At 40.7% G+C, this 20,509-nt stretch overlaps 1 protein-coding gene across 3 annotated transcripts in view; it reads right to left on the minus strand.

The window, feature by feature from the left end:
• Positions 1-20,509, minus strand: part of gdap2 (ganglioside induced differentiation associated protein 2) — a 46,520-nt gene that overhangs the window by 12,507 nt on the left and 13,504 nt on the right. For all 3 annotated transcript variants that reach the window (XM_019860120.1, XM_019860115.1, XM_019860128.1), the window contains exons 5-13: positions 16,269-16,357; positions 11,698-11,774; positions 11,459-11,618; positions 9,220-9,370; positions 8,653-8,729; positions 7,356-7,432; positions 6,636-6,775; positions 1,059-1,113; positions 495-638 (exon numbers count right to left, since the gene is read on the minus strand). In XM_019860120.1, coding sequence (XP_019715679.1) covers positions 495-638; positions 1,059-1,113; positions 6,636-6,775; positions 7,356-7,432; positions 8,653-8,729; positions 9,220-9,370; positions 11,459-11,618; positions 11,698-11,774; positions 16,269-16,357 — 970 coding nt within the window. The remainder of the gene's footprint in view (positions 1-494; positions 639-1,058; positions 1,114-6,635; positions 6,776-7,355; positions 7,433-8,652; positions 8,730-9,219; positions 9,371-11,458; positions 11,619-11,697; positions 11,775-16,268; positions 16,358-20,509) is intronic.

A 20,509-nucleotide genomic window follows, 5' to 3' on the forward strand; every position in this document is an offset into this window, starting at 1 on the left:
CGATTTGAGAACATTAAGTGAAATGAATGGTATGTTGCTTTTTATGTTTTCTTGTAACACAACCACAGAAGGGTAGCAGTGATGGCAAAAAAGGAAATACATAATGCTAACATTCAAACCAAAAATGGCTCTCATAGGAAAAAAATTAACTTCCATTTTCAAAAGAAATAAATGTACCCTAAAACATCACTAGATGACAGTATCACTCGGCAAACGCGTTCCTGTTCCTGTTATGTGTCTTTCAGCTGTCGTTTCAGGGTGAGAAGTATTTTAGTTTAGGAATGTTATAATATTGTGAGCCTGTACAGTTAAAAGTTCTTTTCATGTGGCCGACAGTTTGACCGTAAAACAGATAATCGTTTTTACATTATTTCTTTTTTACATGAACCTGTAACATAATAATCAACTTAGACTGAAAGCTACCTAAAAGGACTGTATGCGTGTGTGTGTGTGTGTGTGTGTGTGTGTGTGTGTGTGTGTGCGCGCACGCTGACCCGTGCATCGTACTCCATCACAAAAGGCGGGATGTCAATCTGCTCCGGCCTGATGCAGGTGAAGAGCTGCTGCAGGTTGTCAAGGTACCGCACCTTGTCCTTCATGCCAGAAATGCTGAAGGTGGTGAAGAACCAAGTAGACACCTGCAGGTTTTAACAAGAGAGGCCACGTGGCAGGATGACATGCTTCAATTGGTCTTTTAAGAAGAAAACCTTTAACAGAGAACGACACATGAAATAGATGATGGAATCGTTTTTTTATGGGGTCTGTTACAGCAGTCTGCATCTCCCCATCTATTATTGATACTGATTTATGGATCATTGTGACATATCAAAACTTTGTACAGTTTCACGACTCAAAACATTAAAATGTGTTTTTTATTTTCTCTTACATGATCTCAACTTTATTTACATAGGACTTTAAAAACAACCACAGTTTCATACAAAGTGTTGTACATAAATTGAACATCAGACAAAAAACAAAGGCAGTTCAAACGCTAAATTAATAACATGAAACAATGAACACAATAAAACAGTGAAACAATTTTGAGTGGTGAGTCTTACCTTTGAGCGAAATGTTGGATGTACAAAGTAGAAGGCCTTTAAATTCTTCTTAAACCTACAATGCATGAGACAGAAAATAAGATTTTTGAAGAAGAATGACATACTTAAGATCCAAATATGTTGATGCATTATGCATTAAGATCCATTACATATAGTACATGTGCTGCTGTAAATGTTATAAAAGTAAACTAAATTTAAAGATTTTTTTTTTCATGCCAGCGAGTACAGGCACTTTCACATAAAAATCCAGCAAAATTGCTGCATCAGAGCCATTACAGAAATTCAACATTTACTGTATTGGCCTTTGCCTTTCGCTTACTGAAGGCACCGACTCCCTGTGTCGATCTCCTCTTCAACAGATGGAGGTATTAGTAGTTCCAACTACCACCTCTAGTTGGAACTAGTAAGCTAACCACAATTACTTTTCTATACAGTAGATGTGCAGTTAACTAACTTAATGCAGTTGTACTTTGCAATAGGCACATTTCACTTTAGCTTGTTTAATGTGATACAGTACAATAAATACATCTTTATTCTTGCTTTCACAACAACGGCAGCTGTTAAGTGTGAAATGAATCTAAATTTTGGACATTGTTTGGATTTAACGCACTCTTCTCATTTGGCTTGTGCTTATTGCTCTGTAATAACGGTCCATTAAAAAAAACAAGCAAAAAAAAAAACACCTTGTGTGATCATTACATGTATTAATGAGGACACTGGAAACAACTGCACACCTGCATTTAACCCTTTCAGAGACAGCGGTCACTACAGTGGACAGCTTATCATGTTATCAGGTTGCAGATTATCATTTTTGGAGCATGAAAGGGTTAATGTATAAATCTCCAGAAGGCAACGTATACATGCACAACAGATTACATAAGGTGGAGGAGGAGGGGATGGACAGTTATGGCTATACAGAAGGGACAATCTTAAAGGAAGGGTTCTTGAATTTTACACGTGTGGCTTGGTTAGTAGTAAGGCGTAGAAAAAAAAGTAGTGTGTTTCCGGTAACCCGACCGACCGAGAATTTCTACGTCGAAAAAAAACTTTACGGTCGGCATTTTTTTCAAACAACCCTCTACATTTTTTGTGTAGAGGGTTTACATCGGTGCAAACACTCGCGATATTCACGTTTGGCGCGTGCGTCGTTTGCCCTGTCGTCTGTCAACAACATTGAAACATGGTGGCGGCCGCGATCTCCGACGACAGTTTAAACCGCGTTTTCTCTGTTACGGTCGCATGCTCGCACCGTAATGTTAAGAAAATAGCATCCATTGATGTATCGAAAAAAATTCAGCTATTTGATGAACACCACGGGCCAAAAAATAAATAAAAAAATACAACTTTGTCCGACCTACCGACCCTATGCTGAAATTTCATGTTACCGGAAACACACTATCTTTTTTGTTTGGCCTAATGCATTAGGCTCGGAAAAATGCATAAGAGCTGAAAAATACACCTCGATGATGACATCTATTCACTTTTGTATATTGCACAGGCCATTATGACGATGTTGAAATTTTTCCGATAATACTGATTTATGTGAAGACATTGATTGTGCTCATGATTTCTCACACTAATGTTAATTTCTGCCAGTGTACATTTTCAAATGATCACTTCTACAAGATTCCTTGAAAACCATGTTTTATGGGGTGGCATGGCTCAGTGGTAGAGTGCTGGTTTCCCTACTCAGAGGTTGGGGGTTCAATCACCAGCCATTGTGACCACGTTGAAATGTTCTTGAGCAAGATACTGCCCCCCCCCCCCCACACACACACACAGCTGCTGCTAATACTGTGTCATCAGTAGGTCAATGAGGAAAGAGTGTTAGCTTTGAGTACCTAAGGTAGAAAAACACTATACAAGGGATCACTGGTGGGCTATTTTCAGAACAGTCCTGTGTGCTATTCATGTTGTCCTTGGGGGCTGCCTGGTGCCCATGGACGCCACGGTGGTGACCTCTGCCCCATTGTACAGTGTCAACTGCACAGAAACTGAAACACAATGTTGAGTGAGGATATGACCACCATGTGTTGTATTAAAGCCTGAATGTACGGCTTGGCTTCTGTTTCCATGCCAGGACAAAAAAAAAAAAAAAAAGGTCAAGCTCACATGTCTCCTAACGCAGCCAGTAATAACTGGAATCACTATGGTTTGACGTGTTCATGTCTGTTGGTTCGGGTCGTCTGGAGCCAGAATACATCTGAAGCATAGCGAACAGGCAAGATGGGTTGAAACCTGCCATGCTCGGGCTCCCTCCTGCTGACGGTGGAGCCAGAAAAAAATTTTGACAGTTGGAATTACAGCCCGCAGCGCACTGAGATAAATCCACACTGCAATCTTTCTTTTGCGGGTTTGAAGTATTTATGGAACAGAGATCTCCTGGCGTGTAAAATGAAACGCACACAGTGGTTGGTTGGATGGATTGAAGGAGCTCACTCGTTAGCAGAGAAATAATGTTGACCTCCTCCTGTGTTTCTTAAACTTATAAAGTGCTTTAAAAGACCACCCACTGAAGAATAAACTTCAATTGTGCTTAACTACATGGCAGTAGCACACCAAAGGTTGCTAACCGCCCTCGAAGTCTGAACTAATATTTTATGAAAACCATTCCAAATACACTAGGGCTACGCTTTTCCGCACGACCTCTATTACAGCTCCATTAGACTTCTGATTCGACTTTGTATCTTCAAAGTGAGGTAACTACACGATTGCCTTTTACACCCCCATTCTGGATCTGTACACACAGAACAGGGACACTGTGACAAGCTGGCTTTCTTCAGGAACTTTGTAGCAAACGAATCCAGTGCCGAAACAGTTCCCAGTGTGACACAGCAAGACGGTAACCCGTACTCAGATTACGGACAATGCACAGCAATGCATGAAGCATTTCCGGTGGAAAGGTAAGATGGCATGGGGGACTCACTTGAAAAAACCCAATATCCCAAAATATTATAACATTAAAAACAAACTGGAAAAAAAAAGTAATTCCTGAAAATGTTTATCCACAGGTCCCGACTGCAGTCCATTAGATAACATTAGCACCATCCTCTGACATGACAACTGCTTTCAACACAACAGGTTAGATGAGAGAAGTGTCAGGTGTTCATCCACTGTGTCCAACGATTACGGAATTCACTTACAGAATGGAGCCATCTCGCCTGTGTTACATCTTCAATACTACTAACAAAACTGGGCAATTGTCAGGTCGCATTCTTCCCCCCGATCTTTGTCAGTAACTTTTACACAGAACATTAGGAGAATGGCTTTGACGGGCAGTGTGCATAAGTACTGTTACGCAATGACACCAGTTAGTTTTAAATTGGCTATTATCTGTCCACCAGTCCAAAAAAAAAAAAACACTGCAATGTGTCTACTGCTGCCCTTTTAGACACCCTACAACCGTGCTCAGCACCCCAACAGAAGGCCGCCCAAAAGTAGCACAGATTAGTTATTTTGGAACTTGTGACAACATATCTCTTGCCATATTTCTTGGTGGAAACTAGACATATTTACTTTAGCAGTTTGAATAATACTCAGCAGGCGGAGTCAAGAAGGTTTAAGAAAGACTTCCAAACACAGCCTCCAGATTCTCAGAACCCAGACAATTCGGTGAAGTTGTTGTCCTTTTGTTTTTTTTATGGGCTGTCCATTTGTGCCAAACTCTAAACACAAAATTGTCTGTGGCACTGGGCTTTAGAAAAGTGTAAAAGCTGAACTTCAAGCAGGGGGGTGAGAGCCAAATGAAGGTCACAGAAAGGACCGAGACAAACATTTCAGCAGCTTTTATTGTCTTCCCCCAAGACTGGAAGCTGCTCCAGCTAAGTCCCCTTTAGGTTCAGTAGCCACCCAACTAAATACTTTTTAAAATCTGCTTAATACATTTATCTCATCCTAATATTTGGCATTCAGTGGATGTCCTTGGATCCCAAATGCAAACACCTGAATCAGTGTTGTTTTTGGCAGCCTGTTTCGTATTAGACTTCGCCTTTGGGGCAAATTCAATTCGTCACATTTTAGTCATCTCTGTTTGTGATACTCAGACCAGTTTCAGTCAACAAAAGACTCTTAGAGGTCTTAGACTTGTTTAGACACCAATCATTCCCACTGAAATTTTGTCTATTTTTAGGCATAAATTTTACAATAATTAATATTTGAAGGGACCATTGGGCTGAAAAGTGGCACTTGATAGCTCTGTATGTAACAAAGCCATCAGCACTTAAATTCAATCCCCTGAAAATCTCAAGTGATTTCATGTGTTATTTAATGTTAATTTTTTTATTGAGTGGGACATTCAGCATAGCTGAACATTGCACATATATAATAGGTCAAACAGAAAAATGTCAACACGAAAATACATAACATTGACATTATACATAAACACGCACACGCACACGCACACACATATATACATCTGTATATATACGAAGGTCATTCAATAAATAAGGTGAATTTTTCGGTATAACCCCCCCCCCCCCTCCATTGTAGTCTCCCAGCACTGTCAAACACTTCCCATCTGTGCACAAGCTTCCATAGTCCCTAGCCCCAACAGTCAGAAGGTGTTATGTTGCATCATGACAACGCAAGACCTCACACAGCAGCCCAAACGGTGCAGACCATCAACTGGCTGGGCCGGGAACTACTCCATCATCCCCCTTACAGCCCAGACTTTGTCCCTTCAAACTTTCACTTGTTTGGTCCCCTAAAAGCATTCACCAGAGGCATGAAGTTTGAAAGTACATTCCAAAAACATGCATAGGAGGTTTATGGAACACTCCAATTGTCCCTCGCTGTGATTGTGAGCTCAAATGGTGGTTTGTCTATGTGTGCCCTGTGATTGGCTGGCAACCAGTTCAGGGTGTACCCCGCCTACTGCCCTAAGAAAGCTGGGACAGGCTTAAGCACCCCCTACGACCCTAGTAAGGATAAGCGGATTAGAAAATAGATGGTTCTTGAACGCATCATTATGTTGGCGGGTGTGGGGACGGAATAGAGAGAGAAATCATGAGAGAAAGCACGAGACAGAAGCATGACCATGCTAACGTAAAATGTGTGCATGTTGTTTTGTGTCTGTTTTCATGGCAGCTTTGGCCTTACAGTTGCTGTGTTTTTATTGACAGGTTTTAACCTGAATTTACTGATTAACACCTTAGACAGCCATACTAGAAGCTAGGAATACTTACACCACTGCTTCGACAGCGGCGATTGGCAACCCTCATCCTCCTAACTTTACACAGCGAAGCACGGGAATGGTCATGTGAGTAAAGGCTATCGGACTGGACTGAGTGCTCCTTATCATTTATGCTCCCTTTTGAATAAACAGCAAGACGTACGCATTCATTTCGAACTTCTGATAGAGTACCCACCAATATTTTCATCCAGTCTCGTCTCATCAACGAAAACTCACACATTGTCTTGTCAAGATTTTGTCATCAATATTGTAGCTGTCGCTGTTTTTTTGTCACCATGAAAAAAAGGACATCAACGAAATAAAATCATCATCAATGAAAACAACACTAGCCTGAGTAGTTTGTAAATTATCGCTTATGAGATTAGCATGACACACGAAACACTTACTTGATGTCGACAATGTCATGAAGGTTTTTGAGGAATTCTGTGTCCAAGTGGTTGTGTTCTCCCGTCAAGGTGTGGAAGTAAACCATGACATATTCCTTTACAGCAATGTGGTCCATCACATGGATGAAATAAAGCAGGGCCTTTATGTGTGCACAAACAAACATGATTTACTCCACAGCATATGTTATTAAATAGTTGAATTCCCATTAATTGAAGACCATTCTGATGAACACGCAATTGCTCAGGCTTTGCAGTTGTGCCTTGGACCACAAAATACTTCATTTTTACAGGTTTTTGAGCCTTAGTCAAAGGCTCGTACTTTGTTGTCAGCTCCTAATGAGTTGAATTCTACATAAATGCAATACACCAAGTTGCAATAATATTTTACATTTTGTAGTTAAATCAGTCAGTCCCTGCTGAAATGATCTCAAGGTTTCGGATTATACAAGTTTGATCTTAATGTTTAATGTCGTCTTTAGTGTGACTATTTTTTTGGGGGGGGGGGGGTGAATAGCAATGAAAAAGTAATTTGTGTATCAGAATACGCTCGATCACTGTCAAACAAGAGTGCTCAAATGCATTGTAAAGGAAATTCAAAAATTTTTACTCTCAAACAATTATTTGTATTTAGATTTGATATAATAATAAAGTTAGACTTAAAAGATGTACTTGGAGACACTTCTAACTAGAGAGAATGTCATAGTATCGACAAAGTGGCACCTTCTCAACGTCGATGAGGGTTACCGGAATGTTTCTGCCCACAACAACCATCACTGTCCGACCACACATGTCCACACCTAGAAAGAAACACAAGGTCGTGCGTATAATGTAGTCCAATTATACATCCAGTCACTGGCAACATATTAATAAAGACCTCTTCTAATGTGATAAGGGTTACAACTTTGAAAATGATGCTCATATAACTGGTACACCTGTAAGTGCTTTCTGACATATCACTATGCTGTGTCATTTAAATAGATCAATTATTGTACATGAATATTTTTTAGACTGGTGATTCCCATGGCACCCTGGTGTGCAATGATGATCATCACGGGTCAAAGCCACGCTTGCATATGCGAACGCCAAACAGAGCCTTAGACTAGATTCAAACCCCGAACCTCTCGACCGTGAGGCAGACATGTTAACTACTACTTGAATGCCTTTCAAACAAACGTTGGGAAGGCTAGCAAAACAACCCATAAGGCTATGGTACTGTCATAGGGTTGTGGAAGGGGTAGAGCTAGATTCGGCAGTGTGTTGATTGGTAGACAGAGAAAGAATGCTCCCTTCCAAAATGGGAAAAGACAAACCGAGCATATTTTCACAACCATAAGGCGCACTCAAAAGTCTTTAATTTTCTCCAAAATGGACGGGGCGGGTCCCCTGGTACATGCGAGTACCAAAATCTGTGAATGCTAATGTGTGACTCCGATGAGGGGTCCTCTTAACTGACTGATGTTGTGCCGACACGCTTCTTATATAGAGGAAAGGCGGAAATAACTGAAGATGGCATGCGAATTTGAGAGTGGAAAGGGTGGGCGTGAAAGAGGACGCTAAAGGCACGCACGCCCCAGTCATGTATATGGTATACAGTGTGTGCATTGTGCAAAACAACATCCCGAAAATGGAACCTACGAAGAGACATGTTTACGAAGCAGTTTAAACGGCAAGCTATCACTACGCCTTTTAATACGATGTGCCGTATGGTCGTGAAAATATAGTAATCTTCCGGTCACTAAGAGCGATGTCTCAAAAAGTAGGATATCTCCCATTGTTGTGTCAACTGTCTCTATTTTGCTGGAATGATTGCCTTGCAGTACAAAATAAGAAATCAGGATTCAGCTTTTGTGTGGCCTGGCATCCCATGAACCACTCCTAAAGAAGATGGAACAACACTGCCGTCTACTGGAGATACTTTGCAACTAAAGTGCACTAGCAGGGTGAAAGGTAGACAAGCTGTGGCTGAGCTTCTACCTTATTAGTGCAGACACACATGCAACCTACACAAAAATAATACCTGTCTGATATAATGCTTTTAGGGCGGCGATATCAGAGAGGTCCTCTGCTCTGGCTCGACACAACCAGCGGTTGTAGCTAGAGGAGAGACACACAAAAAGTTTGTGAATCATCCATCTTTTCCAACCATGCCCTATGATTAAATCAACTTCAGTAATTTAGCAGGAACCATCTTTTATAACCACATCAAATTTGTGCGTCTGGGCCCCTTAAATTATACGCATTTTTGCCTCAATACAAGTTTGCAAAGTTTGGTGAGTTTAAGTCTAAGTCGTCCAAAAAGCGTTTTAGTTTATCAGAATAATAAGAAATAAAGTGATTTCAATCAGATGCTCACACCTCTGTGCTCAAGGTATTTATATTTATGTCAACAGAAGTGTTTCTCGGGGGGACCATGTGCGGGGAAATCAACCTTTCCATTAAACAAATGAGGCATTTAACTTGATTTGGATGATCTGCTTGATTGTCCCTGACTATTAAGTTCCTTGGCTTGAAGGTGGAAACGTGGTGCACGTTGCTTGAGAGTGTTGGCAGCATTTTAGAGTTTCGTTGTCGCTTGTGCGCTTACTTCCTCTGGTGCTGTTTTTGCATGGCTGCCTCCGACATGTGACCCTGCAAGATTAGCTTGCGTTGCTTGTCGATGTCACCCTCCATCCGGGCAAAGGCATGATTGCCCACCTGGCCCAGATCTGACTCCAGATTGTCCTCTTCTGAATCATCTGTGCCAAAAAGTAGAAAAAAAAATTACACGTTTTTAGGATTAGTCACGTGTCACAGTCACGTGTGTGTGTGTGTGTGTGTGTGTGCGTGCGTGTGTGTGTGTGTGTGTGTGTGTCCAGATGTTTTGCTGGCACCACATCCAAATTCTGTTTGTCATCCAAGTCCTTGAACTGGCTACTTTGCTGAGTGACTCTCAAGCATTTGCCTTGTCCGCATGGTAACCCACATGCTGGGACCGGTTCGATTTTTGCATTATTCATCCAATACTGAAAATAAGAAACCTCTCCCTGAAACATGCTACCAATATATTTGCCACTTTACCAGTAAAAGGCAGTTTCGGTTCCAAGCCAGTTTCAATGATGGGATGTTTTTAAAGCTCAGTTTTGACAGTCCACATTATTTTTTTAACACGTGTGTTTATTTCAACTCATGGTGAATTTATCCTGTTCCTATTCTTTTAAAATTCCATTCAACATTATCACGTTAATAGTGTATTTTTTTATATTTTTTGCTGTTGTTTCCCATTGAGTTAAAGGTGGACCATTATGGATCTTTTTTTTCCTTTTTATTGTGAGAGAGCTCAGCATATGAATGACATTGTAATGAATTCAATAATTTACGAGGCAACGTTTTTGAATGATGTCAACAATGACTTACTATACGGAGGGGCAGTTTTGGGAGGAGGATTGATTTACAACAAGCAATCTCAATCATACACTTCAACAGCAAGGGTTTAAACACACATTTTCAAAATAAAAGATTATCTGTGTCAATTCTCCACTTCATTTAGTGTAAAAGCAGTTTTCTAAGACATGACTTTGTCAGGAAAATGGACTGATTTAGAAATTGAGTGATACAAATTTAATTATGTCAATAGTGGTATTAAAAACGGAGGGGAGAGCATTGTTGAGAGAGGAGTGAAATATAAGATTGCTAGTAGTATGATAGTGCTGTTAAGGACGTGTGAGACTGCATTTGCATTGACAATAAAATGATGAAAAGGAAAAATATCATTGCGTCTATAGAGCACCCAGTTCCAGTATTGAGCAACTTAAAAATACCATGCAAGAACTGTTTACAAACACTTAACAGAAGGTTATTTTCTGTGACGATTTTAACATAGATCTACTAAATGCTAACAATTTAAAAATTATCAATGATTTTTTTGCAACAATATACAGTATGAGTTTCTACCTTACCATTATAAAATAAGAAGGCGGAGGATGAGGTAGTGGTGGAAGGCTTCAATGACCTCATTGTGAATATGGGGGAGAAATTGGCTAAAGAAATTTCATGTCCTTTTGTTGTGGATCTAGAAATTATATTGATCGTCGCCAGTGATGTACGCACTGTGCATCTAACAGGCTACTTTGAAGGGGCATACATGTTTTTGCATTCATTTTTTTCGTAAATCCAAGAAAAGTACTGCAATTTAATCTGAATACTGTGCCAATGACTGTTTGGAGCTGGTGCAACATCCATCGCAAGTGACTGTTGACTAGACGCTGCTGAACAACTATCACGTTTTGCCAGCATGTGGAAATGCTCCTTATAACTGAGGGGGGAGGGAAAGGGTCTCCTGGTGCTCAATTCTTCTATCTTCAGCAATTAGTACGATACAATATCAACAACTTTCAGCTACTGGGGTAATAGGGTATCGCGCGCGCACACACACACACACACACACACACACACACACACACACACACACACACACACACACGGCAAGAAGTGAGGCTACAATCAAATCTTACTGACAAGACCTGCCACTAAACACCCACTCGATTATTAAAATTATCGTTAGTTGCAGGCCTTTGTGTTACTTTGTGTTTAGAGTCACAGCAATATCACGCCATGCCGGTTTCTGTGCGGAAGGCACAGGTTGATAAATGTCGGGTTCTCTGTTGAAGCTCTTATATGCCAATTATGCGGGTCTGACAATCAAGTTTTTTCCAACCATTTGTGTAGTGAAATGTCTGAAGGGATACATTCAGGTCTCCTGTCATGTATTTCTCATTTATTTTTGAAACATTGATACAATTAAGCAAATGTACCCAAAAGAAGTGTCCAGTGAGAGTATGTTTTACCTTCCAAGCTTCCTGGTTTCTCCGTGATGCGGATTTGCCTCTCGGGGACGACAGGCTCGCCTTCTGAGTTACCAATATCAGCTGGCACGAGGGGCAGGCACAACCTCTCCTCCTCCTCGGAGCGAGGATAATAGAGAGGCAGCAATTTCCTGTACACCGCCTACAGAATCATACACACAAGCACAATATATAGTGCTCCTCACATGCATGTTCAATTGGTGGACCAAAGTCGGACAAACCTCCTCTGTCTCAGTCACAGCGAACACCACTGCCTCTATGCTGCTTCCATGCTTCTCCAAGAACCTGCGGACTGTTCCTGTGAACAAATACAATGGATGTAAGAAGTCTGTACAACCCTGTTCAAATGCCAGTGTGTGATTATGATTATGTGATTTAAAAAAAAAAAATCAAAAAAAAAACATGTGACCCAGATACTGTTCATGTACTTTTCTCCACCATATATTAATGTGAAATATAACCTGTAGAATTTAATTAAACACGTTTTCAAGAAGGGAAGAACAAATAACTGAGAATGTGGTTGCACAAGTACACAATATGTGCACCCTACTGAAAAGCAAGGTTGCAGGGCCATCATACTTTTGGGCTGGAACTGGGGCTTCAATCAGGGATGGAGGGAATTATGAACTGTTCCAAATTGTGTAATGTTGGCAACAATCCTTCAGGCATCTCCTAGACATCAAACAAATGCCAGGAAAACTAACTTTATTTGGGGCGTATGAGAGGAACTTCAAATGGAGGAAGTTATACACTGACGCCCATTTACCATGATTTAGAATGTGAGTGGCTAATTCTTCACATAGTCACATCCACCAGTTGGAAGGTGCACACACTAACGGTTGAACTGCTGAGTTGATTGGTTGATGTGTCAACTTTGCCACTCACACTAATGACTGTTAGACCTTGAAGTCGATTTATTGTCTATGTCTAATACTTTTCGTCAAACATAAAAGCACAAGCGTTATCTGAAAAGGGGCACGTGAGCGTTAGCTGATGAGCAGCCAAAATCCTCATGTCAGCTGCCGAATTCACTAAATGCTCTCCTTTAACAGAGAAACGATAGAGCAGGGGTGCCCAACCAGTCAATCGCAGTTGACTGGTAGCCCGCAGAGTGGTTCCAAGTCGATCGCGAGGGCTTTAAGGGGAAATGGTGGGGGGAAAAAACAATTGTGTCTGTGTGCGTGGTATTAGTACCGGTATATATTTTTGTGTTTGTGTACACTGCACCCTAAGCATCCTATTTAATTTTTAAAACATTATTCTCATTCAAGGTTTTTTTCATCTGGCACTGGCAACGAATGGGCAGGCTGGAGTGGCAGGAGAAGCATTTTAAAACGTTACACGTGGGCTACGATAGTGATGTTCATGCACTTAACACGCAGCAAAAGTGCGCCCCATGCCTCCGCGTCAGGTCTCTGCGACAGTAGGGAGTGATTTCCTTTTTTATGTTAGGGGCCGTTATGGCTGTTGCTCATCATGGCATGTGTATGTGTGGGTGCGAGTGTGTATACGTGCAAGCAATTGCAGTGACGGGTCGATTGCGGGAGATTGGTTGCTTGAAAAGTCTATCTTCGGTCAAAAAAGGTTGGGTGCCCCTACGATAGAGACTAAAGAATGTCATATGCTTAGACCAGTGATGCTTAACCTCATTACAGGCACTGAACCCAACCAGTTCATAGCCACGTTCACCGAACCCTTCATTAGTGAAAAATAAAAACTAGATTTTTTTTAGGCATTAAAAAAACACATTTGTTAAAAACAGAAAAAAAGTAAATAAAATTACCGTAATTTCCGGACTATAAGCCGCGACTTTTGTCACACGCTTTCAACTCTGCGGCTTATTTCATGAAGCGGCTTATATAAAGACTTTTCTAACGGCTGCCTGTGTACCGTCTTTCTTTGTAAATATCTCATGTTACAATATGGGCACCTGCGGCTTATACACAGGTGCGGCTTATGTGTGTACAAAATATTTTTTCCTTTAAAAATGTAGTGGTGCGGCTTATAATCAGGTGCGGTCTATAGTCCAGAAATTACGGGTACATGGCCTAAGTATAGTTTTTTTTAAATTGTATAATGTACTATCTCAACAGTCACATGGTGACTACTGAGCGGACTAAATTTCCCGTAGCACTGATTGGACAAGCAATGCAATGTGATCATCTGCAGCCAGTGATGGCCAAGCGAACGTGTCATAACTAATTGACATCTGTGTGTCTTAACCGCCATGGCAGAGGCTTCGTCGAACCCCTGAGAGCGATTTGCCGAAGCCCTAGGGTTCGATCAAACACAGGTTAAGAACTACTGGCTTAGACAAAGGCGAGTGATGGTCGATCAACATCATTTCTATATTTAGTATTTCTATGTTCTATACTTAACAATTACTGTTGCCTGTGACTACGCCATTGGAAAAAAAAAATGGCTACAGGGACCGGAAACAGATGCGCATGAACATAGGTAGATACAACTTTTGTTTCATGTGCTCTGCATTGATAGCACACATCGTGGTATTGACAAAACTGTCAACCTCATGAGAATCAATGAAAAATGAGGAAGTGACAACTTAATTTTCAATGTCCACGCATAGCCTTTGGTGAGAAAGTCACCCCTGCAGACATGATCACCACGATGGTACGTTAGTTAGCCAGGCTGCTACAATGTGCTGGCGTTATCTCATCGTCACATCGATGGTCCGCTACCTTAATAATTAAAGAGCTAGTTGCTCTACAATTTTTTTTTCAATTAGAGCATTATTTTCTTCAGAAACATTTATTTTCTTAGATTTATCCATGTTCACCGACAGTACAGGGGGGTTGAATAGCTCAATGAACTAAGTGCCGCACATGGGTGGTTGTGACCCAAAATTTTAATTTAACATTACAAAAGTAACATCATTTTCAAATTTAAAATTGCATCTGAAAAACAAACAAGGTAAAATACAAAATAATTTCAATTATGTACTTATTTTCCAAAGTCACAGAGGGCCAGAGCAGAAGGATGAAAGAGCTACATGTGGCTCTGGAGACACGGGTTGCAGACCCTTCAGGTAGTGTTTCGGACAAGCCTTGGTCCCTTAGACCAGGGGTCCCCAACCGCCGGTCCGCGGACCGGTACCGGTCCGCCGGGCATTTGGTACCGGGCCGCACAGAAAGAACTTGCCTTAATTCCGTTTTATTTATTTCGGAATACGAAAGATATTTTATTTTGAAAATCTACCGGATTCTCCGTTACATCCGTCTGTGTCACGCTTGACACACATCAAGCCACGCTTCTCTGTCACCTGACCGATTACTTCAAAACAAAACACAGGAGCTCGCAAAATGAGTAAAAAAAATGACGGCGGCCTTAAAAGTACGTTCGAGACAACTGGATTAAAGTTATGGCTGAATACTCTGAGATCGCCACAATAGCACTGTTGCTATTTCCGACATCCTACCTGTGTGAGGCGGGGGGTTTCTGCAGCAACGGCGACGAAAACAAAATTAGCAAGTAGACTGGACATAAACCACACACTTGAGGTGTCATTGTCTCCTATTACCCCAAGATGGGACCGTCTGGTTGCAGAAAATCAAGCTCGGTGCTGTGGTGAGTCGTCATTTTCATGCAGTTTGAATTTGCGTTTTATTGTATTTTGAAGGCATTAAACATTGCCATAGCGATCAGAGTGTTGCGGCCAGATTAGACGCTCCTTGTGTTTATTATTATATTTCGAAAACACCACAGTTTCCATGCAGCTCATACCATATTATTTTGTTGTATTATTTCCACCACACCTTAAATGCCGGTCCCTGAAAATATTGTCTGACATAAACCGGTCCGTGGGGCAAAAAAGGTTGGGGGGCCCCTGCCTTAGACCGTTAGCACTTCTTCCCCCTTCAGTCACCCCAACACCTGGCTCACTCATCCAATCAAAAAATGGCACTCAGACAACTTAACTGCCTCAGACAGTTAGAACCTATTGAACGGGAGCAAGAATCCACATAAGAATCTGTACCAGAGTCACTGCAATACATTATTGCAAATCATTCTCTCTATTGCAAAACATGATTCTTATTTTTGAAATGAGAACAATGGGCTTGCAGTTGTGTTATATAAATCAGGATAACAGTTATATTGTGCTGGGTATCTGTGAGGCAGTGAAGGTATCAATGCGATTTGATGAGTGAGTCGGTGAGTGGGGCGACTGGAAGGTGGGGCGCATATGTCTATGATGGGCTGAGTGAGCTTGTGCTTGGAAAAAGCATTGTCTCGAAGGCTTAAGACCAAGTTAAGTTCACAAATGAAAATGTCTAAATGGCATAAGTGGTTAGTTCGAATTGAATGACTCAACTGTCAACTTAGCGTCAACTCCAAAACATCTGTCAGGTAGTGAAATGAAGTCGTTCAAATCCTTGGACATACTTTTGCCACGGCATCACCGCACTTGTTTCGTTTTACTTCCCCTTTCTAAAAGATTTCAGATTATTCTTCCAAATTAAGTTGTAGAGGTTAGTGATCATATTAATGGTGAAGAAAATATTTGAAATGATTATAAGCGGTTTGGATCATGGATGGATGGAGATTTTGGTCTCATTTTTTTTTTTTTTACAACACAAAAACCTGCCATTTGAAGAAGGGTGTTCAGACTATTTATATCTACTGAACATAAAGTTGCAGGTCTTTAAAGCTAATGGGCTAAAAACCAGAGGCTGTAATTCCCACTTTGTAGTTACCACTGTCACTGTTGTACTCCCAAATGGTGCAACCACTGACGTTTATGAAGATACAAATTGAGTTATTTTGTGTGTCTTACTGAAGGCGATGTGTGTGGCGTCCTCCAACGGGTACCCTCGTTTGGCGGTGCTCAGTACACTGAGGCCAACGGATGACATCGACAGTTCCCTTGTTTTAAGGAGAGACGATCACATGTCAATGGTCATTTTTTGTAAGCTTTCTACTTTGTAATACAGTGGAACTTCTGAAGTCCAAGGCATTGAAGAAACATTTGGAGTTAGACTAAAATGTTCAAGGAAAAATATGCCTTCAATGTCATACAAAGTTTGGACATGGAATGGCATGACGGCAGCACACCTCATTTGAACTCATTTCCTCATTTGAGCGTGTTTGGTATTTTGTTGCACTTTGTCTTCTAGACAAAACAGTTGAAAAAGAAAAATATCCACCTGAAATGTTTGAACCCTAAGTAGTGTATTCATTTAAAACAGAAAAGATTGAGGTACTATTAAATATTTTATTGATATACCGCTGCATTATTAAGATAGTTGGTGAGGATCGGCAGCAGCCATGATGAGAGGTAATCAGTGTTCAAATTATGTTCTTTTGCTTTAGTAGTTTGCGACTTCCTGCTTTTGTTGCCATTTACAGTTTGGCTTGATAGGTGGTATTAACTCGTCTACTTGTGAATGAAATGTAGACTGCTTTGTTCGCTGCTTGCATTAGTCACCGGCAGTCTGGCTGACGTGTCAGTATTTTCACACGTTGTATTCTGGGACATTTTACATTCTATTGGCACTTAATGTCTATTTCTATGTATACTTAATGTTAAAAGGTGCATTAAGAAACGTTTACTACCCCTGCTCATTTAGAAGGTAAGAAGTTAAGGTGAGTGTTTCATTACTTTTAATGTATGACTATCATCATATTTGAAGGAATGAGACAATGTGTAACACAATCCGTTCTGTGATGCTGGTTATTGTTTGATCCAAATTTGAAACCAACTACCTAAATAAAACAATGAAATTTGAATTGTTTAAGGCTCAAATTTTTGGGAATGTAAAATATTGATTAACTGTAATGCAAAGTTAACATTTTTACATTAACTGTCACAGAGGTGGACGCGTCAGACAATTTTACTGGCTCACCATGAGCCTGCGGCTGGCCGACGCGTCTATCAGTGTTAGTCCTTCATTATTTCAAGCCGAACCAAAACGGTAATGTCAGTCAGTCACTCTGTTCTCATTATTTTAACCATGCTTCCATTGCTGAATTACAGTTCGTTACCACTATTTTTAGGGCCGTCAGATCCTCAGCTCCATCTCCTTTAGGAACGTACAACTTACTACATCACACACATTCACAGTAAAAGCATCATGTATCTACCCTGGTAAAGAACCGCACCACATACTGACGTCCACAACGTTTTATTGCTCATCCATTACGGAACACCATAAAAACTAAAACAAAGATATTCCATCGTATTTATACAATCAATATTAACAATCATCTCCTTGACTCAAACATTCAATAAATAAACAAAATGCCTTGTGCGCCTTGTAACCCAGTAGTTCATAAATCATAGACGACTTTACGCTCTTGTCTACTCAGCGATTTCAATTTGTCTCTCTCTGCAGCATTTGTGACCCAAATTGGAACTAATTGTTTATAAAATTTGAAATAAATAATTTCACCAACATTTAACAGAACATAAAGGTTTATATGCAAATAAATACATATACATAAAATAGGCGCAAATATTGTAGGTTACGTTGTCATGGCAACCGACCGAAGGTAATACAAGTACAAGCGCACCTGCAAAGCTGTGAAGCGCAACACTGTTGATATAGGACTTTAATTTAATCCTTCTTGAAACATGAACCGACATTTGTGGTGATAGTAATAATTTGGACACACAGACGGTGCGTTTGTGTCAACAACATGAGGTCATCAGGGATGAGAGTGGCTAGTGATGAAAAAAGCGGAAGGGGGCACTTACAAAAGTGGCACTAAACATGCTGAAGATGAAGTGTATTCAATTTACAGACTATTTGAAACTTTCACAGAAAAAAATCCAGAAATTGTTCACTATTCTTTCAAGTAAAAATTTGTGCAATTTTGCTTCTGCATTCCTGGTGAGCACCAACATGTAACTTCAAATTTGCTGCTCAAAATCCAAACTAAAAAAGGAAACACATTTCCTGCCATATTTAAGATTTGTTCATTACTTGTATTCATAAAAATGTTGTGTAAATGTGATAAAAAGATGTTGATTCTAACCTCATAAAGTGATCGTCAAGTCCCAAACTGTTTACTATATACGGGTCATGAATGCATTTTCCATATAGAATGACATCGTCACACACTGGACACAGCGCTTTACCAGCAACATCGAGCTTTTTCACGAAATCCCACACAAGCACAATGGTTCCTCTTTACTGTTTCCTACTGGGGACACGGTCAGATTTTCTGTCCAACCAGTCCCATCGAAACTTGTTTTTCAGATCCGCATCTATCTGACGCATTTCAAGCGCTTTTCGACAGCCTGGAGCATCGAGTAGTTACTTTTCAGAAGAAATGTCTTTTCAGTGTTTCACCGAGGTTGCATGACTCTGTTAAGCTTTCCATCCTCTCGATCCGTATCGAATGACATCGTCACACACTGTACACAGAGCTTTACTGGCGACATCAAGCTTTTTCACGAAATCCGACACAAGCAAAGACAATGGTTCCTCTTTACTGGTTCCTACTGGGGACACCGTCAGCTTTCTATCCAACCAGTCCCATCGTCACTAGTCTCGATAACATTCGGCATTCGCGAGAAAGGGGTTTTGGAAGGCGAACACGGATTGGTTGTAATTCTGCATTTGCCGATATAGCGACCAATCACAACAAGTAACGACAAACTAACGCTTCGCGATAAAAAAACGGGATTCAAAATGGATGCTTGCAAACTTTACTTGTAAACATTACGAGCCCCGAATCTGCCGAAGACAAGTCCGGACCCCCCCCCAGAATTTTTTAACGGATTTGGAACAATATAAAATAGGTCCATTTTGACTGGAAAAAAAGCGGAATTCCGCCAAAAAGCAGAAAAACCCCATCCCTGGGTCATCTTTAGCAGACGTCTCCATCCAATGACAACATTGAGGAGTTATTGTCGGATTACGGCAAAACATTTCTACCTCCTCTCTCCTCGATGGAATTTCTGGTGGAAGGTGCAAGCATGTAAAAAGAGGAGCGAGAAACTAGGAAAGGGCAATCAGAGGAATGAGGTAAGCCCATAGTCAATGCAGTTCGTTAAAGCAACCCCGGTCTATATTCACCTCCTCGAACAAAACACGCGAGACACGTGGCACGTGTTTCCATCAGTCATCAGCGAAACAGTTCTTAGTCCAGTAACTCTCAGTCATCAGTGCTGGACTGAGAATGTCCTTTATTACTGACTTGTGTAGTGACATGTCCGATGACGCCTGAAAACCTGTTTTCGTTGATGGTTAGTCTGTCAGTTCATTTTTCCAATTTCCTGTCATTCACCAGCAAAACGGGCGTCTGTCAGTGACAGATTGACAGATCTTCCATCAGTGAGGGAAGGCCCACCTCTGAACTGTTATACAAATGTCTTTGAGATGCTGCCAAATGCAATGGGAAAGAACAAAAAGGTGCTTGCATAGCAATACTGTTACTTTGTTGAGTTTTGTACACAATGCTAGATTGAACAACATCTTGCGACATTTAATTAATTGGATTGCTCATATCGGGGACACAAATGTTTTCCCATGTTGGCCTAAGTTGTTTTTGCAAAAAAAAAAAAAAAAGTCTTGAATTTAAATGTTAAACATAAAACAAAAAACATATGTTCAAATCAAAATAACTTAATTATAAACATGGCCATTTTTATTCTGAAGTGAATTTAATTAAAAATAGGTATTTTGAAAAACAAAATTAATGAATACATTGAATACAATTAACCGAGGTGAAGAAATTTCCCACTGGGCCAGATTACAGAACAAAACTGGCACGAAGTGTCCCACAGGCTACACGTTGCCCACCCATTGCTTTAGCTGAGCATCAAAAGGAAGTATCACAAGATTTGGTGACGTCATGCCTGATGACGAGTCACACCAAGTTTGGTTTGACGAATTTTTTTCTGTAACATCTGGGATAAAGTCAACTTTAAATGTTGGGCGGTAATATATATATATATAAAAAAAAAAAAAAAAAACCCTCGTCTCCCCCCTCAGTGGTGTCTGTCCCTCATTCAGCTCGGGTCCTCTACCAGAGGCCAGGAAGCTTGAGGGTTTTGCGCAGTATCCTTTC

This window comes from Hippocampus comes, unplaced genomic scaffold, assembly GCF_001891065.2.
Source record: "Hippocampus comes isolate QL1 unplaced genomic scaffold, H_comes_QL1_v1.1 scaffold34, whole genome shotgun sequence".
NCBI classification, from domain to species: domain Eukaryota; kingdom Metazoa; phylum Chordata; class Actinopteri; order Syngnathiformes; family Syngnathidae; genus Hippocampus; species Hippocampus comes.